At 43.0% G+C, this 20,077-nt stretch overlaps 2 protein-coding genes across 2 annotated transcripts in view; one reads left to right on the top strand and one right to left on the bottom strand.

Moving 5' to 3' along the window:
- Positions 1-20,077, top strand: part of bub3 (BUB3 mitotic checkpoint protein) — a 347,592-nt gene that overhangs the window by 86,035 nt on the left and 241,480 nt on the right. The window lies entirely within an intron of this gene.
- Positions 1-20,077, bottom strand: part of chst15 (carbohydrate sulfotransferase 15) — a 29,931-nt gene that overhangs the window by 5,786 nt on the left and 4,068 nt on the right. The window contains exons 2-4 of the mRNA XM_084040759.1: positions 6,713-7,296; positions 5,105-5,444; positions 1,147-1,290 (exon numbers count right to left, since the gene is read on the bottom strand). Coding sequence (XP_083896885.1) covers positions 1,147-1,290; positions 5,105-5,444; positions 6,713-7,153 — 925 coding nt within the window. The 5' untranslated portion in view covers positions 7,154-7,296. The remainder of the gene's footprint in view (positions 1-1,146; positions 1,291-5,104; positions 5,445-6,712; positions 7,297-20,077) is intronic.

The raw sequence follows: 20,077 nt of genomic DNA, 5'->3' as shown, positions 1-20,077 counted from the left end.
ATGACCTGAGTAACTAATATGACACAGCAGAGGGAGGGCAGCTTAAGCTGTCCTCTGACATGGTGTGCTACTAAGAAAACAGGAAGGCACAGAGATTACACCGAACAGGAAATGTTTGCGCAACTAAATCTGCCTGGAGATCTGATAGAGATGTTTTACACGCCTTCAATGTAATCTTGCTCTCTTAGCTTCCCACCAACATGAGATTCTTTTGTAATAATCCTTCTGAAATCAGTTTTTGTTGTAATCTAGACATATGGTGATGAGCAATTTCCGGTCGTGACACCCAAAAGGAAGTGTGGGTTTCAAATTGCTTAGGGTGAAAAGCTGTGTTTGATGTTTAGTTTCCTGGCTGACAGTTTTATCTTAAGACCATTGTTAATATTAGAATTTAAGTGAGACAAAAGTCAGTATACATTTTTTTTTTATTATAAAAAAGAGAAGTAGCTGGTGGAGTTTGTCTTCATTCCAAATCCCACTGTAATAGTTTACTTCTTTTTCTTTTTACCCAGATTTATCCGCCTACTAGATCTATTTTTGACATTTATACACTTTAATTATCGATATGATTTGAGTGAAAGTATGTTATTCCTGAAACTGATGTGATCAGCAAGATATATGAAACTGTTGGAGAAGGAAACAGGAATTTAATGTATTAGTTGATACCAATCCATTAAAATAAGTGCACATTTGCACTGATTCATATCAGACCCTCAACTAGTAAACTAGTGCCCTCGATAAAATGGGATGGAAAGTATCGAAGTGGATGGCTTGGCTTTTTTAAAAGGGGAAATACCAGTCTATAAAGACACCACAAATAGAGACTCAACCCCCTTTGTCACCAGATACAGCAATTACTGCGGCTATGGCCAATGGCCAATCCAAATAAAGCACCACCAAAATATTTTCTACATTACAGATCCTGCGGCTTTGACCCTTTGCACGCCTTGTTTTGGGTTGCTTTTAATATCGGTGATTAAGTTTATCCTCTGCACTGGCCATGGCTTACCATCTGGAAATGAAGAGTGCGTAAATATGATGCTGCCATAGTCGCAGGGAACAAGTGAAATGATGCAAAAAAAATACAGTTGCGAGGCACGGTTTAAACGGAATAAAATGGATTTTTAATGATTACATGTTGCTTACCTATGATGATGTTGGGTTGGCTGGGGCTTCCACTGGCATTTACTGTCAGGTTGCCCTGGATTTGGTAAGCTGCCTGATCAAACAAGTCGAGGTAGTCCTCCACTGGGTACCGATCATGAAAGCCCTCGCTCAGACGGATGATACCTGGTGGAGGAAGAAGATTTTGGATACAATTACATCACCTATATTGCGATTAGACATAATTGACACGCTTGCTTTTCTTCCTGCCCACCCTCTCCGCCATGTGTTTCTGTGATCACACTTAAGGAGGTAATTCTGTGTTGTCTTGACTGTGGGGTAAACTAATAAAAATCCAAGTTCAGATACAATCCAAATTCAGCAGGGAATACCGCCACCGCTCAATTTTCCCTGTTTCCAATCAACATCCAACGTGTCAAGTCAATCCTTCAACTTCACATTGGGGCAGCTGTGTGCGTAGCAGCTCCTCCTTAAACCACAAGTGTTTCAAATCCGGGTTTCTAATGTGTCACAGAGAAACTGAAACCCAAGGTGCTTCCCAGACACTTCACAGCAGCCGACTGCTCTTAAATGCATAGTTTGGATTAATGCAGAGGGCAAATTTCATGTATGTATGTGACGATTGTAATAAAGTTTAAGGTTTTTATTTATTTTAAATGCAGGACTAGCTGATGTGTTTTCCATCTGAGCTGTTGTGGTCTGTGGTATAATTACCAGGTGATTGTGGGGATTCAGGGTAGGATTTAGGAGTATCCATGCAGCATAAGGATAATGAGGTAGCTCAGGCATCTGTTGCGTTCAGCTATGCTTTGATGGTGTCGCAGGAAAAATACCACTCTCCAGTTAGCAGGAAAACATGATTGGAAATCTTGGTAAACACTCCAGCCTGCATCGTTACTAATCCAGAACGGTTACAGTCGTATAAGGTGTGATGGCTTTGTGTGTGTGTCGCTTCGGGCTTTTATTTTTGTCGATTTTGCCTTTTCATATGAATGAAGCACACTTTTCATATGTGATTTTGATGTAAACGTCTGCTGCTCCTCACAGAAAGTTATGTGACGCACAGCAAATCACCTTTTATACTGCATGGGAGCCTTGAGGGGGAATGAAATAAATAAATAGCAAACAAGACCGTTTGAATTCAGTGTTCTCAAAGGATGTCTTAAGAGAAAAGTGCTGATTATCAGCACATAGCTCTTAAGTGGAACGCTAGTTGGGGAGCGAGAGGACGAAGGATAGCGGCAAGCAAAGATGAAAGGATGAACGAGGGAGGGGCTTCACACGAGCACAAGGCAGACAAATTAAGCCAAACAATTTATCCACATCCCCGCAGCTTTATGAGGTTCAAGTAATTATCAACTCAAACTGAACACAACTCATTTAAACACGCATTGCATGCAGACCGATCAATCCACCAGTTGGGTTTTGTCAGTCTCGGAGGGATTACCGGCATCGTCAGCAACTGGATGCACTTCAAAAGGATCGTTTTGGCTGCCGTTAAGGTTAAGCTTCCTTTGATTTTCGCGGTGAGAATTTGCATCAAATTTTCCCGAAAAATGTGGCCAATACGGTATGTAGCTCCCTCAACAAATATTATTCCAAAAACCTCCCCCGGGGTGAACTTATTAAAATCATTAAGTACATTTTTTTAAAGAGATCGCTTCAGGCCAAACACATATGTATCTATCAGTCATTGCTGGTGAGTGGAAGACCCACGCTGCACTGATAATGCAGCCGCTGTTCTTAAAGGAGAATTACGACGGTATCGACACACTGCCACGGCTTTCAACTAATAAAGTCATTATCTAATCTGCTTCTGATTTCATAATCGGAGCTGACTTTGAACAGATCGGTGCCCTACAGTTTAACTGCTGCTCTTCACATTTTTTTTCTCCCTTCTTCTAGTATTTCCATTATTCATGAGTCTTAATGGCTGTTTCAGTGATAAAACAAAAAAGCCTGCTAGGTATTGAGAATAATGATTTACCTTCTATCAGGAGCAAAAACGGAAGACAAATTTAGAATCTCAAGTTTCTTTAAAAGTGTCCGTCTCTGCTGGTCGCTAATTATCAACTATATTTGATTTGGAGAGAGAAAAAAACCTATCTAGGGAGACTTATGATGCTTTTTTTCGTTGTAATTAGGAAAAGGTCGGCAAACCGAACCGAAGGAGCAGTGCAACAAAGCATCTACAAGTTAAGTGAGGGTTTGGATTTTCGTTTAATACAGAGGGTTTTTCATTCCTCTCAAATAGAGTCTCTCACTCCCAGATCTCGCTCGGCTTTTAATCCCATCTGTGGTTGTGTGGTGGTTCTTTTAACATCACAGATGCTCATGGCGAAGCAAACGCATGATGGCATTCACACATTTAGACATCAGAAGTGCCATGCGACCAGATGTTTGCTGCGAGAGCAGCTCTTACCTCTTGACGCACAGTTTGAGGGTTTATCTCTTTGTTTGTGGGGAAATTACATAACCACCTGTTCAAACCGTTTAAGCCAGGATTGAGGCAGTAGATTGTCTGTGTGTCTGAACTGCAACAAGCTGGCGATTATGTGTATAATGGATAAGTCTCTACCATCTCAATTGGCAAATATTGACCAAAAACTAGAGGGACATATCATCCTGAGGTGTGCCTATAAGAGTTTGTAAAATATCCAACAACTCCTTGATAAAATGAATTGATTTGCTGTCAGATCTAATAAATGTAAGATTGCTCTGTTACTCTTTTAAATGAGAACATAAAATACATGTAAAGAGAGAGCAGGCAGAATGGTGTAAAATAAAGCAAGGATGATTTTGGTCTCCCAGCTCCAAAAAAACGGAGCTTTTAACGTAATTGTTAAAACTCAATAAAGGTTTTTTTTTTTTTTTAAAAGCTTGAAATCAGGATTTGACGCGGGCAAAGGATGATCGAATTAGCGTCACCACGAAAATGAATCACACGGGAAAAAAAACTGAAGTGAGAGCAGAAAATGACACAATGTGGAAGTGCCCTAGTTCAGGCCAAAGAATGAGGCGACTAAGACGAGGGAAGCAAAGTGCATGGTCGAAATATGTGTGTCGCAAGAGTGCTGGAAACGGTGCGCCCACACATGTGGGTTCAAAGTGTGGAAGGAGGCACGTATTCTTTCACGTGTTCTTTTTGAAGACGCTTCAACCACCGAGATGAATGTATGTCACAGACGATGGTGCAGTACACCGAGAGTCTTTTTGCATATTGTCCTAGTTGAGCTGTTAATGAGCCGTAGCCACCACATGAGCTCAACCATCAGCGTACCACGTATCAGGATGGGGGAAGTTGCACCCCTGAGATGTGGTGTGATGATGGCATAAAGGGAAAAAAAAGATGATTAGCATTCAAACGGTTTAAACGTAGGTGGCACTAAGGAATTTAAATACATCATTAGAGTTGTACATTTTTTGGGCAAACAACACCCGGGTTGAAAATAAGCAGTTTAGCCTAGCTTAACTCTCACGCACAGCACAAAACGGCTGTTGAATATTCATTTCTCGGCTAATTGCGTTGGGAGATTGAACTGCGTGCATTAGAGATACTTATTCCTGTCGCATTCAGGGCTCGCATCCAACTAAGGTTTCATTATATTAAAAAAAGATTTATTTGATATAGAAAGACATTCTGTTTGACAATGGGTATAATATATCCAAAAGAACCAAATTAACTACAAAGATGCATATTAATTGTGGAATTTAGTTGCTATGATTCATGCATCTTGAAAATATCATGACAGTAAGTGTACAGGTGATTAATTGTTGCTCATGAAACTGTTTTTGAGGCTGAGACCCTTTCAAACGTCTGTCACTGAGTGGTTTTCTGAAGCCCCCCGAGGTACGGCTCTACCAAAATGATATACCGCGGGGAGTCCCGTGTCACACCTCAAATGCTTCAGGGCCCTCATTATTGTGTCCCAGCCAGAAAGGCCTCTACCGCAGCAAATTATAGTTTCCCTTTACTCACCAAACCTCTTGCGCGTCCACCAGTGTGGCTCTTTGAAAGTGGTGAACTTGACGTCCGGGTGCAGCCGCAGTCTGTCATACAGGTCCGTCGTGCCACACTTTGGCTGGCCGATGATGTAGAAATAAGGAAGGCACCGCATGCGGTAGAGTTTCCCGTCGCGGTGGAACAAGTGTTCTCGGAAAGTGTTCCTCAAATGCTGAAACACCGTCCGGAAGCGCCTCGAATATCGCGCGTACAAGTTTGTCCGGTAAGGGTCCGAGGTGATATTCCCAGTATATTCCTCGTACCAGCACGGGTTCTTGACTCCAGGCAGGAAATTTCGGGGGATGGCAGAAAACATCTGTAAAAGCAAAGGAGACAGGGTGCATTAAGTCTCAGAGTCATCGTACTTCCTATAATATCATTTCTGACAAAGCCTTCTATAAACCCTTGAAATCAATGCAGTCACAGTACATAGGAATGGACCATTTATTGTGTTGGCTCTGAACTTCAGGAGAGAGTTGAGACTTTTTACGTGCGATTGTTGACATCCTTATTGGACGAGCAATGCGAGAGTTGTAGCCATTTTTATTACACAGTCCTCCGTGATCATATGCTTCCAATCATGTCAGAAGACTACTCTATTCTATGAGTCCCTTATGGTTTAGGCAGTGTGGATGTGGACACCTTTAGCACTTAAGCTTTATAGTTTCATTTCACCGTTTCATTGCAAATCCAATGTGCTGGATTCAAGCAAAGAAATACAAAAAATAAAAATCTTTCTCATCTTCTCGTAATACTTTCTGACAGGAGTGTCCATGAACTCGGCATGCAGCCTGCCCCGAGTAAAGCAGAGTCATCCTCACCTGTAGAAATGAGGCAATGCACACATTTCCTCCATTTTTTACAGCATTTTACAGTGTATTATTTTTTTTGTTAGCAAAGGCCCATGTTATATGACTGCCTAGCCGCCGCTACTTTTAAGGACAATTAATGCCGGATTCATCCACAGACGTGGTATTGATTGTCCCGAGGCCACACTCTCCTATTCATTAGCTGGTTCAATAAGAAATTAGTTATGTTGCAAATAGCCCTAGCACAAGCCATTATCATTAGGATTAACAATTAATTGAACCAGGCTTTGAGGTGAGACGGACACTGCGAGAAAGCCACGGGCCGAGGTGTTGCAAGAGTGTGGGATGACTTTGAGCTTTAAATCCCTTCTGCAAAAAAAAATCGGTAGAGACGTATGCAATTATCCGGTGTGACATGAAGTGTTATACAAGGTTTCAGAGCAGTTTTATCTCTTCATAAATTAAATTAGAAATTGCAACAGTGTAGCTGTATTGAACCCGCTGTAGACGGCATGTAGGCATGAATACTGATGTTGGATCACCTTTTCACTCGGCATTTAATTACGCTTCAAGACACATCTGAGATTGTCAATTAAAAGGGAGATCAATATCAGGCTGGGCCATGTTTGCATTATGATTAAATGGAGAGATAACATTTACACTGTAAAACACTGAGGTATTCATTACGACAATCAATCTGATAGAAAAAAATCAATTTTTGATATAATTTGCATCCTTAAGATCTCTTTGAATGTATCAGGACAGTTATACTCACATGTGGTTCACTGTTAACCAGCGCCTTGAGCTCTGGGAGCCGTCGCCTGCTGCGAAACTCCACCTTGGAAGCGATGGACTTGACCACCAGTTTGATATGTGCGTAGTCCTTGACTGAGGAGAGGTTGAAGGCAAAAGGTCCCGGGCTGACCAGGCTGCTGAAGTGGTAGGGGGACGGGGTGAGGAGGAGACCCTTCTTGTCTCCCGTCAGAATGTATGAAGCCATGATGAGGAACATGACGGCCAGGCCGAACAGGAAGCTGTAGAGCCGGATCTTGCGGAAGCAGCCCAGGGTGCTCCAACGCCTCGGCAACTCCCGCTTCACCTCCAGCACCGCGAACAGGTTCATGGGCGTGTCGTCCACCTGCAGGAGCAACGGCCTCTTGCGGTAGTCGTCCACTGCGGAGCCCAGCAGGCTGTATTTGTAGTCCATCTGCGTCATGGTGTCGACAGCCTGCGAGTCCCCCAGGTGCCACAGCTCAAACACGGCGGTGCGTTACGGGGCAGGAGCCAGCAGGACAGGAGGTTACGAGATGATTGATATCCATGATGGGGAAACGGCCCACCTCATCCACTGACGCCTGCCTAGTGAGAAAGAAAAGGCAGTCAGCTACGTTGACTCACTGTTTCATGTCTGGGCTGATGCAGCAACTTCCAAAACCTCAGAAATATTTGACGTAACCCTTTGTTTCCACCCACGCTCGTCTGTTTAGCCGAGGCTTCCTGTCTGACAGCCACAATAGCCGAAGAAGTCCCAGAAGTTTCTCAGATTCAAAATTCGGGCAAAAAATAGACTCACAGTCACATTCTGCCCAAATGCTGACTTGCATTTGTGGTTATGATTCATCTGAGAAGCAGGTCACAACCAAGACCAGGCACTGATTGGAATACTTCAAAATGTCCTAACTGAAGAGCATGTCATCCCATCCCTCTGTGTTAGAAAAACAACATGACCAAATAATGCTACTTTGTGAAAGCAATCAGATAATTAGATAGCCGAAGGGTATTTTTCTTACATCCGTGTCTGCAGTTCTAGCGATCAAATCTCAGGCTGAAAAAGAGGCAGTTTGGGGGAAAAACCGGTGACAGGAGTCGGTCCGCTCTGAATAGTGACGACTTCGGCGAAATGCCACGTAGAGGAGTACCAAGTCATTCTGTAATTTGGATTGTGACTAATAATTGAGCAACAGTCACATTTTGCAGGGTTAAGCTAATATCGCTGACTTCCTTTTACACTTCCTGTTTTAATCAGACAGCACAGCAACACCCCCTCCCCCCCCCCCATCCCCCAACCTCACAGTCCATCCTCCCAGAGCCATAGAGTCACAATGTGGAGGGAGTGATAAGGATGTCAGCAGGAGGGATGTATTCAGCCTAGAAACTACGAGGCTGTGTGTCAGACTCTCCTGGAGAGAGACACAAATATAAGAGATACCCGGTCTGGACCGGAGAAGGGATTATATTATCAGAAAATGGTATTCCTCACTGTGAAGTCGTATGAATCAACAGCCACCCACAGATAAAGGAGGACCAGTGTCTAAAGGGTGAACGAATAGGGGATCTTTTAATGGTAATGCTCCTGCAGCAGCAATGTGTAGTTCTATCCTTGAGGCTTTCTTTGTGCCTGGAGCTGAGCCAACATGATGGCAGTGAATACAATCCAGCGTAATGACAAAAAGCCAACAGAGCCGAGGACACCTTTCAAAGGTTGTTGGATGTTCGGTGAATATTGCTGAAGCCTTGAAACTGCATGGATACAGGCGTGAGGTTGACGTACGCGCACACCTGCAGCCCTCCTCGCATACATCCTGAGATAAGGGCACTGTGGAAGTGAGTCATCGCTCCTCCTCACAGCTGCTGATATTGTCTGCCCGCCACCACCACCACCACCACAACCACCCATCGCCCACACCCCCTTTCGCACAACTCTGTATTCACGGCGCTCGCGGCAGAGCTGATAAGGGGATGGCTGGAGAGCGCCTGCCTACCTGCTCAAGCAATGTCATTTACCCCCAGATGGGCCCTCGACGTCACCCCTCGCAGCAACCCGTCTCTCCGGGAGACAGGTGGAGAAATAACGAGCCGTGCTCTGAAGAGACTGATTCCCAGCCGTCAAGAAGTTGTCTGACTGCAGCTTCAGTCGGTTGAGAAGAGAGCCACAGAATAGAGGGTTCAATGCAAGTGGGTCGAATGTCTTCTTACGAAAGTTTGCACGTCACAGATGCGTCTGTGCATAAAAGTTCACGCGTACTTCCTGTTCTTTTTCTTCAAATAATCTGCGATGGTGCGCGGTCCCATTTCACCAAACTCTAAAACGCTACAGAGGGATGAAAGACTAAGAGGTTTGCTTTTAACAGAAATGTAATTACTGTAGGTCAGATGTGCTGTTCCATCGCAGACATGGTCTTCAGAATTGCACTTAAGTAGCCCGCTGTTTGCTATTGATGAGTATGCGCTCTTCTGTAGTCGCCATTAGCACTTATTGACTGTCTGTGTCAGTGAGGTGCTAGTGCTCAAGGCTATTTAAAATAGAGGGGAGGAAGAAGAGGGCATGAGGGTTAAAGATGGGGGGAGAGACCGAGAGAGGCAAAAAAGATGGAGAGAAAAAGAAGGGGAAAGGGACTGTCATTGACGAGGGAATGTCACCCTCAAGGGAACTCTCATCTAAATCAATCAGTCAGCTATCTGTAGCAGTGGGGCGACTGGCAGCTTGACAGATCTGCTCTATTCATAAAGCAAATACGTCGCTCCTGTCCATCAAACGTGATGAAACCGCCAAACGAGAACAGAAATATGGCTGGAGGGCAGTGGACAAATAGGACGCACGGTTGCATCATCTACGTTGTCTGCTGCCAAACCTTCAAATAAGGGTCAAAACTATGGAATTGACCTTTTTTATTCCTCACTTAAGATTGATGTTTACCACGTTTATTTCTGCACCTCCAACGTGATTTAATACCTCTGACCACAGCGTGTGAGAGAAATGAGTTGCTTTCATATGAGGTGGTCTCAAATGAGTGTTAATTTAAAGTTATGGCTTTATTGATTGGCAATAAATTGTTAATGACCGTTTTATAGTAAGTAAGTCATTCATCGGCAATAAGACAAACATTCGGGTTGCCAGGTTATGAACAATCCAGTTCATAACCAGCCATTTGGCTGGTGTACATCCTCCCCTAGTATAATGTGCTTTGACTTTTCATGTATAATATAAGCAGTAGCTCCTGTATTACTAGTAGAGCCCGATGATACTGGATTTTTAAGAAGATGATATATTTTTTAATTTTAATTTTTGATCAGGAACCTTTAAAATGTGTTAATCAAAGTAATGTGACCATGAAGCTGGACATTTTACAGCTAAGCCTTGTCAGTGCTGATTGCTGGCCCATTATTATTATTACTTAAATGTTAATATAAAAATCACCCAGTTGGTCTTCTTCTTTTTTGTCTTGGAAAAACCCTTAATGAATGACTATAGTCTCTGATGCTGGATTGTTCAGGCCAATATTCATATTTGGGAGTTTAATGAAGCCAATAATGATATATCAGAGGATAATAATTTTATTTAACATAATCTTGGAAATGTTATAATGTAAAATCAACCAGTGCTCCCTGGTGGACAAACTAATGGCGACACTGATATAATCTACAAAAAGTGAATATTGCAAACATTAATGACTTCCTATCATGCAGCTCTTCTCCTTATTACCTGCTGGTCTTGGGTCCAGACTGGACAGGAAGTGAGTGCCTCGACTGGACTTCATAGAAAGTAGCTACCAAGGAAGGGAATGTCACTCTCTCAGGGAGTCTCTCTGCCAGTCAGAAAGTTTCCAAGTTAAGTGTCATCCGACTGTGGAGATCAAACCCACCGACTCCACAGATAAGTCAAATTCATAATGATTGTAATTAACTTCAAACACGCTGGCATCAGTGGTAATGGCCTGCATGCTGTGCTGATAGTTCCCCTCCCTGCGTGTCGCAAATGGAATTGCCATGGCCTTAATAACTCATCAGAGGGAGACCTCCTCATACTGTCTGGCCTGTCATTCAGGGACGGATCAGTGAAACAGGCAATCAGGCAGATTTGTTAAAAGTCCGCCGTCGACTTTGCTCAGCCGTTTGTCTCTCGCTCTCTGGCAGCTAATTGCAGTTCTCTTGTGTACCTTTTCTTTTCTGCTGAACAATTCATTTGTTTTTGTCTATCGCTGGAAAGATGCAGTTTATCTTTAATGGTAGTTTGCCAAAGCACCAATCAAAAATCTACCTCTGCGAACCATTATTAAGCCGTCTGTGGCAGCAAATCAAATTTCAAACTGGTTATATCTCCTGCTGTGGATGTGAAAGTCAAAGCTTTCTTTGGCATTGAATATTGTTCTTTTTTCCCCCCCTCTATTCTGTCCATGACTTGTGGTCATGGACTGAAAATGCTCTCACACAATAGGAATGACAAAAACACTCCGCAGCCCTTTAATCATTCATTCCTCAAAACCACAGCAACGAATGATCATTATACCTGGCTGGAGAAGCAGTCTCTGCAGCGGAGAGCACCCTGTCCTACTTCTTTGGCTTTCTGGTATTTCAAATGGAAGAAATTAATTGCATGGCCCGCTGACAGGTCCCTGAAATGCCCTTTTTGCTTTGTTTCAGGCCCCAGCTCACTCAGGCTACAGAGAACTCGCTGCTCCATATCACAGAATATTGTTTAAATATCTTAGTTATCCCTACAGACGTCCCTTTTGTTGTTGTTTTTTCATCTTCGACGACTGGAGGAGATTAAAGGGACTTTTTTTCCCCTATTGGGTATAACAGTAACCCATTTAAAATGGAGCATAAATGTTTCCTGCTTGTTTTCTCCTCGGAAAAATAATGGTGCAGGAAACTATTAAAGACAGTCTGTGAGATGATTTGCCTCCGTATATATGTGTCGGAGTATATTTTATTATTCATTGCTGTTTGCATAGCATGACGGCTTAAACTCGACTCATCTGCGGGAGCAACAGGCAGACTAGAGGTTGCGTTGAAGACTGGGAAGCAGCAGAATGTCACGTGTGGTTTTTCCACGGAGTTAGTCGATACCTTCAAGCAAAGCCTGATCCATACAAGAACAAAGAGCTGATGGAAAAAAAGGTCATCCGCAAAGTCTAATTAATCACTTGGATACCCAGTTTACAATCAATTAAATCAGAGATGCGTGGATGATGGAGGAAAGCAAGGCGTCGTTGCAGAAAGAGCAAAGATATGCAAACTGCACAGGTTGCACAGAATATATTGCAAACTTTACAGGTGGTATGAGGCCCAAGAGTGGTTTACGTACTGATAAACAAGAGGCCTGTCACAATAACAACTATATTGACGTCTACAATATAAGGACATGACCTAAATCAGCTGACCTCGATATCGCCCGCTGTGTCTTTGCATGCCTGTTTGTTGACAAGAGAGTGTCGGCAACATATTTCTGGGACAATATATCATCCGACAAAAGTAGCCGTCTTCACAGGCATGTGATTATCCCTGATTCATTGTTGCAGAGGTTTGCAAAGGGATACACACTTGGAGTGTACAAGTGGAATGTGCACGTCGTAAACAACAATCTGCCGCTGGCTCGTCTTCACGAGAGAAGAGACGAAGCAAGCGAGCTCGATAACGTTGCTACATTCGAGGTGTGAAGGAGTATAAACACGAGCACAAAACCACATGGACTAAAATAAAAAACCCTGTGATGAAAAGACTTGGGAGACCTTGAGAGCACATTCTGCACACAGAGTCCTCGTGTGTGCAGCTGCCTAGGAGTACTCTCGACCTACTCTCGAGATGATTTCAACCGTCCACCGTCATAGGGAAGAAGCAGTTTGTCATTCTAGAACGAGCTCTCTGCAAAGCCGTTCCCCCTTTTAGGACCACTTACAGATCCTACGAAGCAAATAAGGAAAAGAAAACAAATGAATAGAACTGCTAATGATTGTAAGCAGAATATCCGTACGGCCCGCAGTTTCCCCCGCTATGGCTCTTTCTCTACAAATGGCTGATAAGCTGACTGTAAAAGCCAATACCAGCTGAAAGGATGCAAACATGAATTTAATGTGTGGTCTCTCCTGAGAAACAAGCCGCTCGTCTACTCCACCGTGACCTCTTAACATTTCCCAGAGACGGGAAGTGGATTTTGGTTGTTGTCCACCAAAAACACGGGAAGCGCTGTCGGGGCGAGAGCGTGATAGGAGCACTTTGGAAGGAAAGGGGGTGTCATCGCTGTGTCAGCGGGGGAAAAAAAGATGTTTTTCCATCCAAGCCACTCACAATAATTAAAGTTCAGCGGGAGGCCAGTGCAAGGGTGGCACAGCCGACATGTGACTCTGAAGCAACCTTGCCATTGGTTTAAGTGGACCGGTGATAAATAGCCGCTGATGACAGCGATGACACCGCCAGGATCAAGGCTATTTCAATTTGCCGTGGGGATCTTAAAGGGACAAGAGCTCTTTCCATAAACTGAGGATAGGTGTCATATGTATGCACTATTATATTCACATATTTACAGCAGTAACGACTTATATTTATAGATTGTTTTTAACCCATATGAAGATTTAATGCTTAAGATATCAATCCTGGATGATTTGGCAACACCCGTTACCGTGGTAACAGCCGGTGCTGTTCAACACTACAGCAAATACTCCGTGAGCAGCTACTTGGTTAGAAAAGCAACAGGATATGTATCTGTAAAGCAGCAAAAACTATTTGGACGCAGTAAAATTGATTACCTTGTTGAGGAGCTTTTAATGTGGAGGTTTTGTACAAACGAATAAAGTAACTATATGGACATTTTTTGCTGCAAGAAGATATTGATGACTGCAGTTGACAGTAAACGAGGTCCTTTTGGGATGAGGACATCCAAAAAAAAATAAAAATATATCAAGTAGATGGTAATAATCAGAGAAATTTACAAATGCAGCTGATTGTGCAGCCGGAGCACTCCCAAGAAAGTGTGTTTTTTAATATATATATACATATATATATATTTTTTTAATCCTTAAAATAAATACTAATAATGTTCACATGATACGAAGGAAGGAGAAGCATAACTCTTAACTATGGAGTATATTTAAATAAATCAAATCAACAGGGGAAAACGCAACATTGGTGGGAGTTAATGACGCAAGAATCAAAGCAAGCTACCGAGGCGTGAAATTACTCCTCACAATAGCTTGGGAGTAAAAGAGAAACATCTGGAAATAAGATTGCACTGGGCCACAATGTGCCACACAGCCCACTGACAATAAAGCGAGGAGGAGCCCTATAACCTGTCAAATATGCCACCTCCTTCTCCAGCGCCCCCTTGGGGGGGAGGGGGCAGAAGCCCCATTTAATCATGTAAATCAAATCCATGTAACACAGCCAAGAAAGGGAAGATCAGTATTCACTACGGCTCAGAGTGGATTCATTCGTCATATTACCCAGGGAGAAGTCATCCATCACATTCAGCCGGATCACACACACTGTTGAGCAAAGATCAGAATCTAATCTCCAGGAAGTCAGGCATCAGGCCCCCCCCAGGAGACCAAGAGGACCTGACCGTGACCCCACCGAGGAGCCGCCGGGTCAAATTATCAACACAGCCTTTGGACACTTTCACTGCTACAGAGGGTGGCAGAGAAATGTGGCCTCTGCCCCGGATTCATAAACGCTGCTCTGCTGGGATCTCGGGCGGGAGTCCCAGTTCAGCACTTTCTTCTCCGTCTTATCTTTTATTCATTATTTTAATTTCAGTGGCAGCCTCCCACAGCCCGCGCTCCATCTGAGGAGGATAAGTGCTCATGATGGTATCATTTAAAAAAAACAAAAAAAAAAACACAATGGCTGCTATTTAAATGATTGATTGCGGTAATGGATATGGTTATGATGAGCGCGGTGGCTCTCTGGTCCTTTTAACCGGAACAGTGAGAATAAATTGGGACTGAAAATGATAATGTAGAAAATAAGAGGAGGAGGTGAAAGGTCACGGGTGTTATCCGAGACGGGAGCCTGGTTACAAATTGTGAATAAACAATGCTAATTTTATTTGAAGGACCGCGTCTTCAACACCGTAAACAATCAAGGACTTCTCGTGCGAAAATGAAAGGGAGCTTCAAGTTTGAGGGGCATATGCAAAACAGTGCTGTGTTCGCACAGCAGCTTCCACTGAATAATGTATCAGGATGAACTTGGATGTGGTGTGTCTCTTAACTTATTATCTAACTTTAGGAAATGTATACCCCGATGAATTCAAAATACTTCTGGAGACATCCTTGTGTGTATTTCCATATTTTACCCTGCTACTGCTGGATTATTATTATTTTTTGATGTAAGATCTTACAGCGAACTTCTAGTCAAATTCCATGTATCTTTTTTATTTTCTAGCTTTCTCTGTCAGTGGTCAGTGATGTTTTTTCCCCCGTCTTGATCATAATCTTTGTTTGTGAAATATTAAAACTGTCTCGCTGACATATTTTGGGTCGGTGTTAAATAATGCTGATTGATAGGGGAGAGTTATTGTAAGGAAGTTGCGGGGAGCAAGTAGTGGTGAAATATCACTTCATGGACGCTCAGTGTTGCGTAGGAGGACTGGATGTTTTTAAGATTTGTGAAATACGTGCCAATCGGTTTCTCATCCCCTTAAGGGTCCGTCTCTCGTGTTGTAAATCGCCAATAAGGTGGGCGGAAACTCCAGGCGGAAACATTTATATCGAGCAACATTAGCAACTCGGCATCAGAGCTCTTTTACTAGAAGGTGGATTTAAAAAAAAAGACAGTCCAACTAGAACGTGTGATAAAATGAACAGCTTCATTTACTGAGGAAACAATTGATGCTATTTGTCCCTTTACCTTATCTGACTTCTTCCTTCAAACCATCTTTTTTATTCCTACCAACACCTGCTCCTGCTCACCTCCTCGCTCTCTTTATGAGAAGTGACAGGTAGTCTCTCTACATGTGGACTAAAGTTCAATCTACTGTTAATCTTGCTTTTTGACAAGAAGCAGACAGAGCTGGGGGGGGGGGGAAGCAGTTCGTAATTAATCCAATGGGAAGGTTTACTGTTTCCAGTGGAATGCCTCTGAACCCGCAGTGCAACATAAATGGCTCTGATCCAAATCGGCTTACAGAAAAATTTAGGGGGAAAAACCAAAACACTTGTACGAAAAGAAGGAAAAAATGTTGTGGCGAGGACATTCAAGGATATATTTTATTATTAAAACAATATTGCAGTTAAGAGTATTTTTCCGTCCACGTGTTGTTTGGCCGTTGACACCCCCCTTTTCAAACACATCTGTGAACACTAGACTGTTCTCTGGAATCACACGGCACTTCGAGTTGGTAAACCGCTTCTAAAATGTGCCTTTAATGGCACATCTGTGCAACATCTCAATACAGTATGTTTTCGGTAAACTCAATTGGGACTATTGTGAGAGCCAATAAAGATGAGGAATTGGAAACATGGAACAAAGGGCGCTGAATGTGTTTTTCCCAACGGATGCCAAGAACATGAAACGACTTAAAAACGTCAAAAAATGTCTCATTTTCATTTAATTCTGTTCCATTTTTTGCGACCCCTTTAGATTTATCAGGTAGCTGAGGGAAGGTGGTTGGAAACCACTGTTTTAACACTTGCTCCAACAAGTCCAAGCAGGTTTGAGTCATTCTGGTACTGAGGAGACTGTGCAACACAGAGAAAGATGTAAGCCATCACAAGTGGAGATTAATTGTTTTGAATCCATCACAATTAAGATTAACCAGCAAACAGTTTAAAGCTTGTTAGCATTCAGTGGTGTCATCTTTTAAAATCCCCCAAGTATTATTCCGCACAATGGTTGTGTGATGAATTTGTTCCGTTTCTAGGTGCTATTAGTCCGTCACTGATGAATGTCCCTTTCATTAATCACAATGAAAGGGACACATGGGTTGTTTTCGGGTTGTTTGTAATTCAACGTCGTCAGAACGCACGTATATTTAGTAGCAGTAGTTGCCTAGAGACAGAAGAAGCCCTCCGAGGGCTGGAAGGAAACTAAGAGGAGCCAACGTGTTGAGTCAAATGAGGCTTGAGAGAAACTTTCTGTTCCTCTGCTTTTTCTCGACATCAAGTAAACATGTTTACTTCTGACTAAAACTGGAGAAAAACTCCAGCGTCTCCCAAAAACAAACCTCCATCATTGTCAAATCCCGCAGTTCAGCACCATCACAGAACTTCAGCTTTTCTCTACACATACATACTGTTGAAGCCCAGCAACTTAAAAAAAGAAACAGAAAAAGTCATCCACGTTATTGAAGACTGCGTTTTAGTCTGCGTCTATGTGTGATGAGGGAGAAGCCCCGCAGCGCTGTGATGTTTTTACCGAGCAGCTTCCTGTTTCGTCTCTAATTCCCTGCTTCCTTACGGTTCTACGGGAGACGTATAGTAATCCTGTGCAGTAGCGTTTCACACCTAGTTAACACTCAGAGTTTCATCTCTTTACCGTGCCGAGCCTCCTGCCACATATGGGATAATATGTGCACGGATTGAGCGTTGGCCTACGACGGCCAAGAAAACCTGTGAATTAACAAAATGGAGGGTTTTTTTTCCACCGAGTCGGCCGGCTTACTGCTCCATCGCTCCAGATGCAAACCGTTTTTAAGGAGGCTAGTCAAGGGCATCCCACCGGATCCATAATATTAACTTGGCCTGTGGATTTTCAACTCATAAGATGCTGCGCTTTATCTCCTCCCTGCTTCATTATACATGCAACTCCACAATGATGGAGGCTTGGACAAATTCTCCAGGCTTAATGGACAGGCAGGCAGGTTAATTCTCCAAATTAAGAGTGAGCAATAAGAGGTCTCTTTTTTTAATACGGAAGATTAATTGCGTGGCATCTTCATTTTTTAAGGTTGCCAATATGCCGCTCTCATGGAAGCACGGTAATTTGAGGTTTAGCATAAATCGCAATAATACATCTGTCCTGTTCAGTATGCTCTTGAAGTAGAAAGTAGCAGGAAAAACCCCAACAGTTTAATCACAAACTGCTGCTCGGCCATGTCCTGATAAATGGACGGTGGGGGAATAGATGTTCTAACTACAACAGCACATCCATCTTGGAAAAGTGTGAGGATTTCTCTAGTTCGCCAAAAGTTCATACTTGCAGCAGCTGCCCCGCACAGACATTAACTCCCAGCTCCAAATGAACATGACAGGGATAATCCCACAAAATGATAGCTGCAGTGATGAAAATAACATTTGTACAAATTCCTTGTGACCCGGGCCAGGTCGGAGTGCGTCTCCTCGCTGCCAAAAAGCCTGAAAATTACTAAACGGGATGGACTTGTGGCTCGGCGGCAGGTTTTTTTTTATTTCTCAGTCTGAGCTAGATAAGACGCCGCCCCCTCGCTGTGGCTAAATTAGCCCCCATGGGCTGCTGCTGCTTACACTTACAATCACCAATTAAACGTCCTGTTACACTACATGGACGATGCAGTAAAGACAAATTTCACGTGTCTGCGGTGATGAAATGAACTTATCAGGAACGATCTCAATGCTTTGTAAATCATACAACAACAAAAAAAGACTATAGAAAGGTTTCACAGTGGCTCATTTAAAAGGAGTCGACGAAGGTAATTGGAAAATGAACACGTCTCTCTCAGCGCTGTGTATTATTGAGGTCCCCACAGGTCTGCGTAGAGGCCCATTAGAGTGACATCTGGAAGATACTGTCTGCACACACACACACACACACACACACAACCACTAATGGGTCTTTCTGCTAACCTAAGGGATTCCATGACAAGACTCGAAAGCATCCATGATCCAGGTGAAGAGTAAATAATAGCATGTGTGTAAAAACAGAATCATTGTTTTTCAGTGTTAAACAATGTGGATGATCTAGCTGTAAGTCAATTTATTTGGGTTTAAAATGAACTTTTTTTGCATAATCCACAGCTGATTTGCCATTTTTCTCCCCATTGTCCTTTTCTCTTTTTTTTTTTTTTAACCAGAAGGTTTTATGAGCTATAAACATCCCTCATTTACCAGCATCATTCGTCACTCCTTACAAAACCTATTCATATGAGGTCATGGCTGAAAGAAATCCACGTTAAATCCCAAATTCTTCGTCTTCTAGCTGCAGGAAACACCTGGGGCATGTAGAGGTGAAAAATTCCTTTTAACTAGGGGTTTTCAAAGTCTATCGCGTTTGTTTGTTAAAATATGAGTTATTACTCTGAGACGGATTATGAATTATGACAAAAATTGCAGCAATTGGGGAGCAAAGTCCCTTAATTGCCCTTCACAACAAGCAGCCTCCTCTTCTAGAGAAACAAAACATTTTTCTAAAAAATTCAGTGAAATCCAAAAAAACCAATCCTTCTCAACTAATCATTATTTTTTTAATGAATTGTAATACTTAATAATTAAGCGATAAGACCAGTGGTGTGTTTTAGTAAACAGGGAATTTTCCATAATTACAAAACAAAACTTTCTCTGCTCATATTTTCCCCCACACCACACAGTCCCATAAATCAATATACAAGCTGCAGAAGGGAGGGGGGGGGGGGACTCCATCTACACAGCACAACTGTGTACAGATGGTGAGGGAACAAAAAGTCAGTCTAGTTTCCCATGCGTCATTAATACAAGCAATGACCCCCAACTTGGCAACGCAGAGATGCCAGATTCACCTTCTCACTCGGCACCTCAGAGTCCCACGCCATGCCTCGTGTTCTGCAGGGAAAAAGCGCCCCGCAGACGTGCAAATGACAAGTCACACGTGTCTCGAAAACATGTTTTGTGTTGTGTTTTCACATCACATGCAATACACATACATGAAAAGGTGATTTATTTTTTTTCATGTGATGCACCTGACTTCTAATAGTCTGTATTACTCACTAAGGCTAGGTAAAATGACTCTTAAAGAGTTTAGACCTTAGGGACGATGACGAGACAAGACACTTCCTCTTTGTTTCCTAGAGCCAATAACACGGGACAAAAAAAAAAAGCCCTCCATGCAAGTCATTCACAAGCAGATTCATGTCTGTCAGCATGTTGGCTTAATCACCGGAAGCTCATCAATCACAGTGACAAATAGCCTCAGACCGCTGCTTCAATCAGACGGCATCTTCTGGAGTGGTTGCTCCTCCGCAGCCATATAAATCCTGCCCGCTGATCCATAACTCTCATCAGGAATACATAACATAACTTTATTGGAGGACCCATCCATCACTGGGCCTCCTGCATGCGCCATTATTTTCAAAGTCCAACTCCTGCACTCGAGCACAGCCGGATACCGTCCCCGCCGCAGATCATTCAGTCGGAAGCCCGGAGCCCGCTGTCACTTCAGACGCCGGCTCTCAGAGAAAACAGCCTGTCTGTCT

The sequence above is a fragment of the Eutrigla gurnardus genome, assembly GCF_963514095.1.
Source record: "Eutrigla gurnardus genome assembly, chromosome: 22".
Classification (NCBI taxonomy): Eukaryota; Metazoa; Chordata; class Actinopteri; order Perciformes; family Triglidae; genus Eutrigla; species Eutrigla gurnardus.
The sequence above is the reverse complement of the archived record's forward strand: the minus strand, read 5'-3'. Positions and strand labels throughout refer to the sequence as shown.